The sequence below is a fragment of the Caloenas nicobarica genome, chromosome 30, assembly GCF_036013445.1.
Source record: "Caloenas nicobarica isolate bCalNic1 chromosome 30, bCalNic1.hap1, whole genome shotgun sequence".
In the NCBI taxonomy this organism is placed as follows: Eukaryota; Metazoa; Chordata; class Aves; order Columbiformes; family Columbidae; genus Caloenas; species Caloenas nicobarica.
In genome coordinates this window covers 150283-162430 of record NC_088274.1, presented here as the reverse complement: position 1 = coordinate 162430, position 12148 = coordinate 150283, and the positions used below count along the sequence as shown (strand labels likewise).

General features: G+C 70.8%; 2 protein-coding genes across 2 annotated transcripts; both read left to right on the top strand.

Annotated features, from left to right (window-relative positions):
- Window positions 1-89: 89 nt before the first annotated feature.
- Window positions 90-1930, top strand: LOC135999811 (ephrin type-B receptor 4-like; the record flags this gene model as incomplete). The annotated part of the gene is made up of 3 exons (XM_065653386.1): window positions 90-849; window positions 1039-1109; window positions 1775-1930. Coding segments are annotated over exons 1-3 (279 nt in total), but the record flags the coding sequence as incomplete, so codon positions are not given.
- Window positions 1931-1998: 68 nt separating this feature from the next.
- Window positions 1999-12001, top strand: LOC135999810 (ephrin type-B receptor 4a-like). Its single transcript, XM_065653385.1, has 13 exons — window positions 1999-2920; window positions 3666-3820; window positions 4667-4712; window positions 4769-4975; window positions 5575-5647; window positions 6676-6722; window positions 7053-7166; window positions 7778-8025; window positions 9305-9523; window positions 10039-10188; window positions 10873-11084; window positions 11368-11421; window positions 11838-12001. The coding sequence occupies exons 1-13, from the start codon at window positions 2044-2046 to the stop codon at window positions 11896-11898; spliced, it is 2463 nt and encodes an 820-aa protein (XP_065509457.1). The 5' UTR covers window positions 1999-2043; the 3' UTR covers window positions 11899-12001.
- The last annotated feature ends 147 nt before the right edge of the window (window positions 12002-12148 follow it).

Here is a 12148-nt window from a genome sequence, read left to right as displayed (position 1 = left end):
TTATCCCAGTTTATCCCAGTCTATCCCAGTTCATCCCAGTCTATCCCAGTCTATCCCAGTTCAGCCCAGTTCAGCCCAGTTCATCCCGCCCATCCCCGTCCCTCCCGGCCCCCCGGGGTCACGACCCCACATCCTGACCCCGCCCGACCCCGGGAAACGCTCAACAAAGGCGTTTCCTGCTGGGGGGCCCGGACGCCTGGGTCCCCTCCCGGACGCCTGGGTCCCCTCCCTGCCAAGGGCGGGGGGTTCTGGGGCGGGGGAGGAGGACACAGCCCGGACGCCTGGGTCCTTTCCCGGACGCCTGGGTCCCCCCCACCGCAGGCCCGAGCGGGCGGACGGACAGACGGACGTTTCCCGCTGCCTCCGCTTGCCCAGAGTTGCCCAAACTTGACCCAAAATTGGCCTTCTTCCCCCCTCCCCCCCATCAGCGGCTCCCCCGGACGCCTGGGTCCCTCCCGGACGCCTGGGTCCCCCCTAGAAGGAGCGGGGGGAGGGCAGACCCAGCCACCCTGGGACAGGGTGGGGGGTGGGAGGGGGCAGCCCGGACGCCTGGGTCCCCTCCCGGACGCCTGGGTCCCCCCGGACGCTTGGGTCCCTCCCGGACACCTGGGTTCCTCCCGGACGCCTGGGTCCCTCCCGGACACCTGGGTTCCTCCCGGACGCCTGGGTCCCCCCGGACGCCTGGGTCCCCTCCCGGACACCTGGGTTCCTCCCGGACGCCTGGGTCCCTCCCGGACACCTGGGTTCCTCCCGGACGCCTGGGTCCCCCCGGACGCCTGGGTCCCCCCGGGGCCGCCATGGGGCTGTGGCTGCTCTGGCTGTGGGTCCCGTTGGGCTTCGCTGAGGAGGGTGAGTGACCTGAGCCCTGCGGGGTGTGGGGCCCGGACGCCTGGGTCCCCTGCGGGGTGTTGGGCCCGGATGCCTGGGTCCTCTTGGGATGGGAAGGGGGGGTCTGAGGGGACCCAGGCGTCAGGGGCTATGGGGGGTCACTGCGGGGGGACCCAGGCGTCCGGGGCCCACATGCCCCTCCCCCCACAGAGGTTCTGCTGGACACGCGGCTGGAGACGAGTGACCTGAACTGGACGGTGTATCCGGCGGGGGAGGGGCAGGTGAGGGACGGGGGGACCGGGGGATGGGGGGACACGGGGACGGGGGGACAGGGGGACATGGGGGATATGGGGACAGGGGGACAGGGGGACGGGGGGACGGGGGGACAGGGGGGACATGGGGACAGGGGGACAGGGGGGACACGGGGACAGGGGGACATGGGGACAGGGGGATGGGGGGACAGGGGGACATGGGGGATATGGGGACAGGGGGACAGGGGGACACAGGGACACGGGGATATGGGGACAGGGGGACATGGGGACAGGGGGATGGGGGGACAGGAGGACATGGGGACAGGGGGACATGGGGACAGGGGGACAGATGGGGGGACAGGGGGATCAGGGGGGTGGGGACTGGGGTGCCCCCAATGCCGCTCACCCCCTGTCCCCCTCCCCCCACTTTGCCTGTGTCCCCTCCCCCCGTCCCCTGCTTGTCACACATCCTGTCCCGTCTGTGTCCGTGTGTCCCCACCCGCAATGTCCCCACGATGTCCCGTTATGTGTCCCCATGTCCCCCGTGCGTTCCCCCATCCCCATGTCCCCGCCATGTCCCCTGTCCCCATTGTGTCTCTGTGTGTCCCTCATGTCCCCCGTCCCTAATGCCCCCATGTCCTCCTGTCCCCCATCCCTCGTGTCCCCCCGTGTCCCCCCGTCCCCCCGTCCCGCAGTGGGAGGAGCTCAGTGCCCTGGACCCCGAGCTCGGGGCCCCCGTCCGCACGTTCGAGGTGTGTTCGGGGCGCGGCCGCGGCCCCGCGCGCGCCCCCGCCCAGAACAGCTGGCTGCGCTCGCGCTGGGTGCCGCGCGGCGGGGCCGCCCACGTGTACGCGGAGCTGCGCTTCACCATGGTGGCGTGCGACGGCCCCGCCCCCGGCCCCGCCCCCGGCCCCGCCCGGAGACACGCCCGCCACGCCCCGCGCCGCGCCCCCGGCCCCGGCCAATGGGACCATGCTCCCGGCGACCGCCCCGGCAACGGCCCCGGCAACCGCGGCGTCCATGGCAACGGGCCCGGAAACGACGGTGTCCTTGGCGACGGCCCCAGAAAGGATGGTTTCCTTGGCAACGGCCCTGGCAACGGCCCCAGAAAGGATGGTTTCCTTGGCAACGGCCCTGGCAACGGCCCCAGAAAGGATGGTTTCCTTGGCAACGGCCCTGGCAACGGCCCCAGAAAGGATGGTTTCCTTGGCAACGGCCCTGGCAACGGCCCCAGAAAGGATGGTTTCCTTGGCAACGGCCTTGGCAACGGCCCCAAACGTGCCGGTTTCCCCGGCAGCAGCCCCGGCAGCGCCGCCCTGCGCGGCGCCCCCTCCCCCGCTGCCGCGAGACGTTCAACGTGCTGCTCCACGAGTCGGACGGCGACACCGCGACGCCCCTGTCCCCGCCCTGGCTGGAGAACCCCTACGTCAAGGTGGACACGGTGGCCGCCGAGCACCTGACGGCCCCGGGGTCGCGGCCGAGGTCAAGGTCGCCGGTGGGCCAGATCAACCGCAAGACGCTGCGGCTGGGGCCGCTGAGCCGCGCCGGGTTCTACCTGGCGCTGCAGGACCTGGGGGCGTGTCTGGCGCTGCTGTCCGTCCGTCTGTCGTTCCGGCGCTGCCCCGCGGTCACGCGGGCCCTGGCGCGCTTCCCGGCCACCGTCCCGCGGGCGCTGGTGGCCGCGGTGCCCGGGCGCTGCCTGCAGGGGGCGGTGGCGCGCGGGGGGGTCCTGGCCCCCCCCGTCATGTACTGCAGGGAGGACGGGACCTGGGCCGAGCCCCCCCCGGCGCGGGGCTGCGTGTGCGGCCCCGGCTGGGAGCCCCGCGGGGGGGGGTGCGGGGGTGAGTGCGGGGGGGCACGGGGGGGGCGCGGGGGGGACACGGGGGGGGCACGGCGGGGGCACGGGGGGGGCACGGGGGGCAGGGGGGGATTCTGGGGGTCACGGGGGGGTCATGGGGGGATTCTGGGGGTCACGGGGGGGTCATGGGGGGATTCTGGGGGTCACAGGGGGGGTCATGGGGGGAGTTTGGGGGGTCATGGGGGGGTTGGGGGGGAGTTTGGGGGGTCATGGGGGGATTCTGGGGGTCACGGGGGGGTCAGGGGGGGAGTTTGGGGGGTCATGGGGGGATTCTGGGGGTCGCAGGGGGGTCATGGGGGGAGTTTGGGGGGTCCTGGGGGGATTCTGGGGGTCACGGGGGGGTCATGGGGGGAGTTTGGGGGGTCATGGGGGGATTCTGGGGGTCACGGGGGGGTCAGGGGGAGTTTGGGGGGTCATGGGGGGATTCTGAGGGTCACGGGGGGGGTCAGGGGGGGAGTTTGGGGGGTCATGGGGGGATTCTGGGGTCACAGGGGGGTCATGGGAGGGTCATGGGGGCAGTTGGGGGGGCACTTAGGGGTCTTTGGGGGGATAAGGGGGGCGGGGGTCCCTGGGGAGGGTCCTGGGGGTGGATCTGGGGGTTTAGGGGAGTTTGTGGGGACTGAGGGGTCCTGGGGGGCTGTGGGGGAGTTTTGGGGGTCCCGGGGGGGGCTCAGGGGGGTCTGGGGTCCCTGTGTCTCTGGGTGCCCCTGACCCCTCCCCTCCCCCAGCGTGTCCCCCCGGCTGGTTCCAGGGGGGGGCGGGGGGGGTCCCTGTCTGCCCTGCCCCCCCCGCAGCCGCTCCCCCGAACCCGCGGCCGCCGCCTGTGAGTGCGAACCCGGGACCTTCCGCGAGCCTGGAGGGGGCGCCGGGGAGCCCTGCTGGGGTAGGCGGGGGAGGGGAGCGGGGGAGGGGAGCGGGGGAGGGGAGCGGGGGAGGGGAGCAGCGGGGGAGGGGGCAGTGGGGGAGGGGAGCGGGGGGAGGGGAGCGGGGGGAGGGGAGCGGGGGAGGGGGCAGCGGGGGAGGGGGCAGTGGGGGAGGGGAGCGGGGGAGGGGAACAGGGGGAGGGGGCAGCGGGGGCAGGGGCAGCGGGGGAGGGGAGCGGGGGAGGGGGCAGCGGGGGAGGGGAGCGGGGGGAGGGGGCAGCGGGGGAGGGGAGCGGGGGGAGGGGGCAGCGGGGGCAGGGGGCAGTGGGGGAGGGGTCAATGGGGTCAGGGGGCAGTGGGGGAGGGGTCAGCAGGGTCAGGGGTCAGCGGGGGAGGGGTCAGTGGGGGAGGGGTCAGTGGGGTCAGGGGGCAGTGGGGGAGGGGTCAATGGGGTCAGGGGGCAGTGGGGGAGGGGTCAGTGGGGGAGGGGTCAGTGGGGTCAGGGGTCAGTGGGGGAGGGGTCAGTGGGGTCAGGGGGCAGTGGGGGAGGGGTCAGCAGGATCAGGGGTCAGTGGGGGAGGGGTCAGGGGTCAGCGGGGTCAGGGGTCAGTGGGGGAGGGGTCAGGGGTCAGTGGGGGAGGGGTCAGTGGGGGAGGGGTCAGGGGTCAGTGGGGGAGGGGTCAGGGGTCAGTGGGGGGGTCAGCGGGGTCAGGGGTCAGTGGGGGAGGAGCGGGGGTGGGGGAGGGCCCTGGTTCTACGGGGGGAGGGGCAGCGCAGGGGGGTCTTTGGGGGCCGGGGGGTCACCCGGACGCCTGGGTCCCTGACCCCTCCCTCCCCTCCCCCCAGCGCCCCCGTCCGCCCCCCAGTCCCTGCGGGGCCGCCCCGAGCGCTCGGGGGTCCGGCTGACGTGGGGCCCCCCCCGGCTGGGGGGGGGTCACCCCGACCTGACCTTCGCGGTCACGTGTCAGCGCTGCCCCCCGGGGGGGGGACCCTGCGGGCCCTGCCCCCCCTGCGCCTGGCCCCGCCCCCCCCGCTGCGGGGTCACGGGGTCACGGTCACCGGCCTGACCCCCGGGGTCACCTATCGCTTCCGGGTCAGCGCGCGCAGCGGCGTCAGCGGCCTGGGGCCGCAGCCCCTCCCCCACAGCGAGGTCAACGTCACCGCGGGGGGGGATGGTGAGGGGGCCGGAAATGGGGGGGGGCGGAAATGGGGGGCCGGAAATGGGGGGGACCGGAAATGGGGGGACCCGGAAATGGGGGGGGACCGGAAATGGGGGGACCCAGAAATGGGGGGACCCAGAAATGGGGGGCCGGAAAGGGGGGGGCCGGAAATGGGGGGGGACCGGAAATGGGGGGACCCAGAAATGGGGGGCCGGAAATGGGGGGGGCTGGAAATGGGGGGACCCAGAAATGGGGGGCCGGAAATGGGGGGGGTTGGAAATGGGGGGGACCCCAAAATGGAGGGTGGAACCCCAAGAGTGGGGGAAGACGACCCCAAAATCCTGCATTTGGACCCAAAACCGGGCGTGGGATCCCAAAAATAGGGGGACATCCCAAAAATATCGAATCGAGACCCAAAACTGGGGGGCGGGACCCAAAAAAAAAAATTGAACTTGGACCCAAACATCCTGAATTGGGACCAAAAAAGCGGGGGGGTGGGACCCCCCTTGGGACCCCAACCCCCCCGTGACCCCGTGTGACCCCGTGTGCCCCCCAGTGCCCCCCCCGGTCGGGGCCGTGACCCTGGCGGGGGGGTCGCCCTCGGCCGTGACCTTGACCTGGCCGCCCCCCCCGCACCCCCCGCCCGGGGGCCCGATCCTGGACTACGAGGTCAAGTACTACGAGAAGGTGGGGGAGGGGCCGCGGGGGGTCCCCGAGAGACAAGGGGGGGGGCGGGGATTTGGGGGTGTCGAGGGGTCTGGGGAGGTTTGGGGGTCGGGGGGGCTCTGTGGGGTTTTGGGGTGTCCGGGGGGTTTTGGGGGGCCCGGGGGGGGGGTCTGTGTGTTTTTGGGGGTGTCCGGGGGGCTTGGGGGTCTGGGGGGTTTTGGGGGGGGTCTGTGTGTTTTTGGGGGGGTCTGTGTGTTTTCGGGGGGATCTGAGGGGCTCAGGGGGGTCTTGGGGGACTCAGGGGGTCGGGGGGCTCTGTGGGGTTTTGGGGTGTCTGGGGAGGTTTCGAGGGGCTCAGGGGGTCTGGGGAGGTTTGGGGGGGTCTGTGTGTTTTTGGGGCTGTCTGGGGGGGTTTTGGGGGTCTGGGGGGGTCTGTGTGTTTTGGGGGCGTCCGGGGGGTCTGAGCGCGCAGGTGGGGGGCGGGGAGGGCCCCCCCATGTTCCTGAAGGTGCCGGAGCCGCGGGCGGAGCTGGGGGGGCTGCGCCGGGGGGGCCTGTACGGGGTGCGGGTCCGAGCGCGGAGCGACGGGGGGTACGGGGAGTTTGGGCCCGAGACCGCGGTGACGCCCCCGGGAACGACCGGTGAGACCCCCCGACCCCCCAAAATCACCCTGAGCCCACAAACCACCCCCGACCCCCCTGGAAACCTGTGAGACCCCAAACCCCCCCTGGACACCCCAAAACCCCCCTGACCCCTGGGGGAGGGGTGGGGGTCCCTGGGGAGGTCGGGGGGTTTTGGGGACCCCCCTGACCCCCCGTTTTCCTGTTTCGCAGGGGGGTCCCGGGGGGTCCCCGTGTCGCTGCTGGGGGGGGCGGCAGCTCTGGGGGGGCTCCTGGTGCTGGCGGCCCTGGGGGGGGCGCTGCTGAGCCGCAGGTGAGGGGGGCGGGGGGGCGGGGGGGTCCGGGGGGGTTTGGGGGCTCCATGGGGGCTCAGGGTGCCCTGGGGGGGGCGGGGTTCCCCCTCCCCACGTGTCCCCGTGTCCCCCCCAGGCACCGGTGTCAGCGGGAGGACCGGGAGCGGCACCCTCAGGGTCACGGTGAGGTCAGGGGGTCACGGGGGGTCACAGGGGGGTCACGGGGTCACCGGGTGTCACCCAGTGTCCCCAACCCGCGGGGGGGGGGGCTGGTGTCCCCAAGTGTCCCCTGGGTGGGGGTGACCCCGGGTGACCTGGCTGACCCCGTGACCCGGTGAGCCTGCTGACCTCGGGTGACCCCCTGACCCCCCATGTGACCCCATGACCCTGCTTACCCCATGTGACCCTGTGACTGCATGTGACCCTGTGACCCCGTGTGACCCCATGCCCCCGTGTGACCCCGTGACCCCGTGACCCCCGTGTGACCCCGTGACCCCCGTGACCCCGGCGCAGGCGGCTCCGTGTACATCGACCCCCTGAGCTACGAGGACCCGCGCGTGGCCCTGAGGGACTTTGCGCAGGAGATCGATGTCACCTGTGTCACCATCCAGGACGCCATCGGCACAGGTGGCACCAGCACGGCCCCAAACGCGGCCCCAGGGACGGGGGGCGGCGGGGTCCCCAATGTCCCATGTCCCCAACATCCCCGTGTCCCCAATGTCCCCATGTCCCCAACATTCCCAACGTCCCAATGTCCCCATGTCCCCATGTCCCCAACATCCCCCATGTCCCCAATGTCCCCATGTCCCCAACATCCCCCATGTCCCCATTGTCCCCAACGTCTCCATGTCCTCCCATGTCCCCGATGTCCCCAGGGGATTCGGGGCAGGTGTGGGATGATGTCCCCATGTCCTGTGCCTGTCCGTGTGTCCATGTGTCCGTGTGTCCGTGTGTCCGTGCAGGTGAATTCGGGCAGGTGTTCCGGGGTCTCCTGACCCTGCCCGGTTCCCATTGATGTCCGTGTGTCCGTGTGTCCGTGTGTCCGTGTGTCCGTCCAGGTGAATTCGGGCAGGTGTTCCGGGGTCTCCTGACCCTGCCCGGTTCCCATTGATGTCCGTGTGTCTGTCCGTGTGTCCGTGTGTCCGTGCAGGTGAATTCGGGCAGGTGTTCCGGGGTCTCCTGACCCTGCCCGGTTCCCATTGATGTCCGTGTGTCCGTGTGTCCGTGTGTCCATCCAGGTGAATTCGGGCAGGTGTTCCGGGGTCTCCTGACCCTGCCCGGTTCCCGCCCCTCCCCCGTGGCCGTGAAGACGCTGCGGGGGGGGGTGGGGGAGGGGCCGCGCAGGGACTTCCTGAGCGAGGCCGCGCGGATGGGCCAGTTCAGACACCCCCACGTGCTGCGGCTGCGCGGGGTCGTGACAGCCGGGGACACCGTGATGATCGTCACCGAGATCATGGACAACGGGGCGCTGGACGCCTTCCTCAGGGTGCGGGACATGGGGACATGGGGACATGGGGACACGGGGACATGGGGACATGGGAACATTGGGGACATAGGGACATTGGGGACATGGGGACATCATGGGGACATGGGGACACGGGGACATGGGGACATGGGGACATTGGGGACATGGGGACATGGGGACATGGGGACACGGGGACATGGGGACATTGGGGACATGGGGACATGGGGACATGGGGACATTGGAGACATGGGGACATGGGGACACGGGGACATGGGGACACGGGGACAGGGGGACATTGGGGACATAGGGACATTGGGGACATTGGGGACATGGGGACATGGGGACATGGGGACATTGGGGACATGGGGACATTGGAGACATGGGGACATGGGGACATGGGGACACGGGGACATGGGGACACGGGGACATGGGGACATGGGGACATTGGGGACATGGGGACATCATGGGGACATTGGGGACATGGAGACATTGGGGACATGGGGACATTGGGGACATGGGGACATGGGGACATTGGGGACATGGGGACATTGGAGACATGGGGACATGGGGACATGGGGACATTGGGGACATGGGGACATTGGAGACATGGGGACATGGGGACATGGGGACACGGGGACATGGGGACATGGGGACATTGGGGACATGGGGACATCATGGGGACATTGGGGACATGGAGACATTGGGGACATGGGGACATTGGGGACATGGGGACATGGGGACATTGGGGACATGGGGACATTGGAGACATGGGGACATGGGGACATGGGGACATTGGGGACATGGGGACATTGGAGACATGGGGACATGGGGACACGGGGACATTGGGGACATGGGGACATGGGGACACGGGGACATGGGGACATGGGGACATTGGAGACATGGGGACATGGGGACATGGGGACATGGGGACACGGGGACATGGGGACACGGGGACATGGGGACATGGGGACATGGGGACACGGGGACATGGGGACATGGGGACATTGGGGACATGGGGACATCATGGGGACATTGGGGACATGGAGACATTGGGGACATGGGGACATTGGGGACATGGGGACATGGGGACATTGGGGACATGGGGACACGGGGACATGGGGACATTGGGGACATTGGGGACACGGGGACATCATGGGGACACCCAGTGACGCCACAGACACCGGTGACACCCAGGACGCGCCCCTCCCCTGCACGTGGTCACCGTGTCCCCTCCCGTCCCCCGCCGTGTCCCAGGGACGGGTGACCCCGGGTGACCCCGTGTGACCCCGGGTGACCCCAGGGCCGGCAGGGGACGCTGGGGACGCTGCAGCTGGTGTCGATGCTGCGCGGCGTGGCCGGGGGGATGGGCTACCTCTCGTCCCTGGGCTTCGTCCACCGCGACTTGGCCGCGCGGAACGTTCTGGTCGACGCTCAACTCGTCTGCAAAGTGTCCGACTTCGGGCTGGCCCGAGCGATGGCCCCGCAGGGCGGCCCCGAGGCCACGTACACCAGCGCGGCGGTGAGGGGACAGGGGGACAGGGGGGCATGGGGGGACAGGGGGACAGGGGGACATGGGGGGACAGGGGGGACAGGGGGACAGGGGGGGACAGGGGGGCACATGAGGGGACAGGGGGGACAGGGGGACCCCAAACCACCTACGCCAGCGTGGCGGTGAGGGGACATGGGGGACATGGGGACATGGGGGGACAGGGGGACCCCAAATCACCTACACCAGCACCACAGGGGACATGGTGGGGACACTGGACTGAGGGGACACTGTGGGGACACCAGGGTGAGGTGTCCCCAGTTTTGGGGTCTCTCAAGGGTCGGGATGTCCCCAGGGTTGGGGTTCCCCGGGTTTTAGGTCCCTCCCGAACTCCTGGGTCCTTCCTGGACGCCTGGGTCCCTCCCGAACTCCTGGGTCCCCTGGACGCCTGGGTCCCTCAGACTCCTGGGTCCCCTGGACGCCTGGGTCCATCTGGACTCCTGGGTCCCTCCCGGACGCCTGGGTCCCCCGGACGCCTGTGTCCGCAGGGCGGGAAGATCCCAATCCGCTGGACGGCGCCCGAGTCCATCGCCCGTCGCACCTTCAGCTGGGCCAGCGACGTCTGGAGCTTCGGCATCGTCATGTGGGAGGTGCTGAGCTTCGGGGACAGGCCCTACTGGGACATGGACAACCAGGACGTGAGTGTCCCCGCGGTCCCCCCGAGCTCCTGGGTCCCTTCCTGAACTCCTGGGTCCCCCCCGAACTCCTGGGTCCCCCCCAAGCTCCTGGGTCCCTCCCGAACTCCTGGGTCCCTCCTGAACTCCTGGGTCCCCCCCGAGCTCCTGGGTCCCTCCCAAACTCCTGGGTCCCTCCCGAACTCCTGGGTCCCTCCTGAACTCCTGGGTCCCTCCCGAACTCCTGGGTCCCTCCCGAACTCCTGGGTCCCCTCCTGAACTCCTGGGTCCCCTCCTGAACTCCTGGGTCCCCCCGAACTCCTGGGTCCCCCCCAAGCTCCTGGGTCCCTCCCGAACTCCTGGGTCCCTCCTGAACTCCTGGGTCCCCCCCGAGCTCCTGGGTCTCTCCTGAACTCCTGGGTCCCCCCGAACTCCTGGGTCCCTCCTGAACTCCTGGGTCCCTTCCCGAACTCCTGGGTCCCTCCTGAACTCCTGGGTCCCTTCCCGAACTCCTGGGTCTCTCCTGAACTCCTGGGTCCCCCAAACTCCTGGGTCCCTCCTGGATGCTCGGGTCCCCTCCAAAACGCCTGGGTCCCTCCCGAACTCCTGGGTCCCTCCCAAACTGCTGGGTCCCCCCCGAACTCCCGTGCCCCCCCAACTCCCGTGTCCCCCCAACTCCCGTGTCCCCCGGACGCCTGGGTCCCGCAGGTGATCGCGGCCATCGAGCAGGGCTACCGGCTGCCGCCGCCCCCGCGCTGCCCCCCCGCGCTGCACCAGCTCATGCTGCGCTGCTGGCGCCGCCGCCCCCGCGCGCGCCCCCCGTTCCCCGACATCGTCCGCGCCCTCGACCGCCTGATCCGGCACCCGCAGCACCTGCGCGGGACCCCCCCGGGGACCCCCCCGCGGACGCCCCCGAAACGGTGACAGCCGGGGACGTGGGGGGGGGGGCCCGGACGCCTGGGTCCCTTTTTGAGGGTCCCGGATGCCTGGGTCCTCTAGGGTGGCCTTGGGTTGGGGGTCCCAGACGCCTGGGTCCCTTTGCAGGGACATCTCCCGGCCGCCTGGGTCCCTCCTGGATGCCTGGGTCCCTTTTTGAGGGTCCCGGACGCCTGGGTCCTGGGGTGGAGGGGGGTCTCCTGGACACCTGGGTCCCTCCCGGACGCCCGGGTCCCTTTTGCTGACCCCTCCCCCCGCTCCCTGCAGCCCCTCCCCCCCCGGGACCCTCAGTCTGGAGCTGCTGCCGCGGCCGAACCGCGAGTACGGGGACAATGGGGGGATGGGGACATTGGGGACAACGGGGGGATGGGGACAACGGGGACAACGGGGGGATGGGGACATTGGGGGGATGGGGACATTGGGGACAATGGGGGGATGGGGACATTGGGGGGATGGGGACAACGGGGACAACGGGGGGATGGCGACATTGGGGGGATGGGGACAACGGGGACAACGGGGGGATGGGGACATTGGGGGGATGGGGACAACGGGGACAACGGGGGGATGGGGGGACAACGGGGGGATGGGGACATTGGGGGGATGGGGACAACGGGGACATTGGGGGGATGGGGACAATGGGGACATTGGGGGGATGGGGACATTGGGGACATTGGGGGGATGGGGACATTGGGGGTCCCTGGTCACGTGGTGCGGCCGGTGACCCCTGACCCCCGCAGGGATTGGCCGCGCGACGGTGCCCAGAGCGACCACCAGGGGGCAGCCCCGGGCCGCCGCTGACCCCGCCCCTTCCGCTGACGTCACCGCCCTCCGGCCCCGCCCCTTCCGCCCAGCCGCAGGGGGCGGGGCCGAGGAGGCCCCCGGGGCGTTTATTAAAACTCTGTGATTGGTCCGGCTGTTTTTCTAACCGGTTCTGTGAGGTTTTCCCGCGCGGTCGCAGCCAATCAGACGCGGCGCCGCCCCCGCGCTGCCGTAAAGCGCGGCGGCCGTTCGAGCCGCCGCGCTGCCGTAAAGCGCGGCGGCCGTTCGA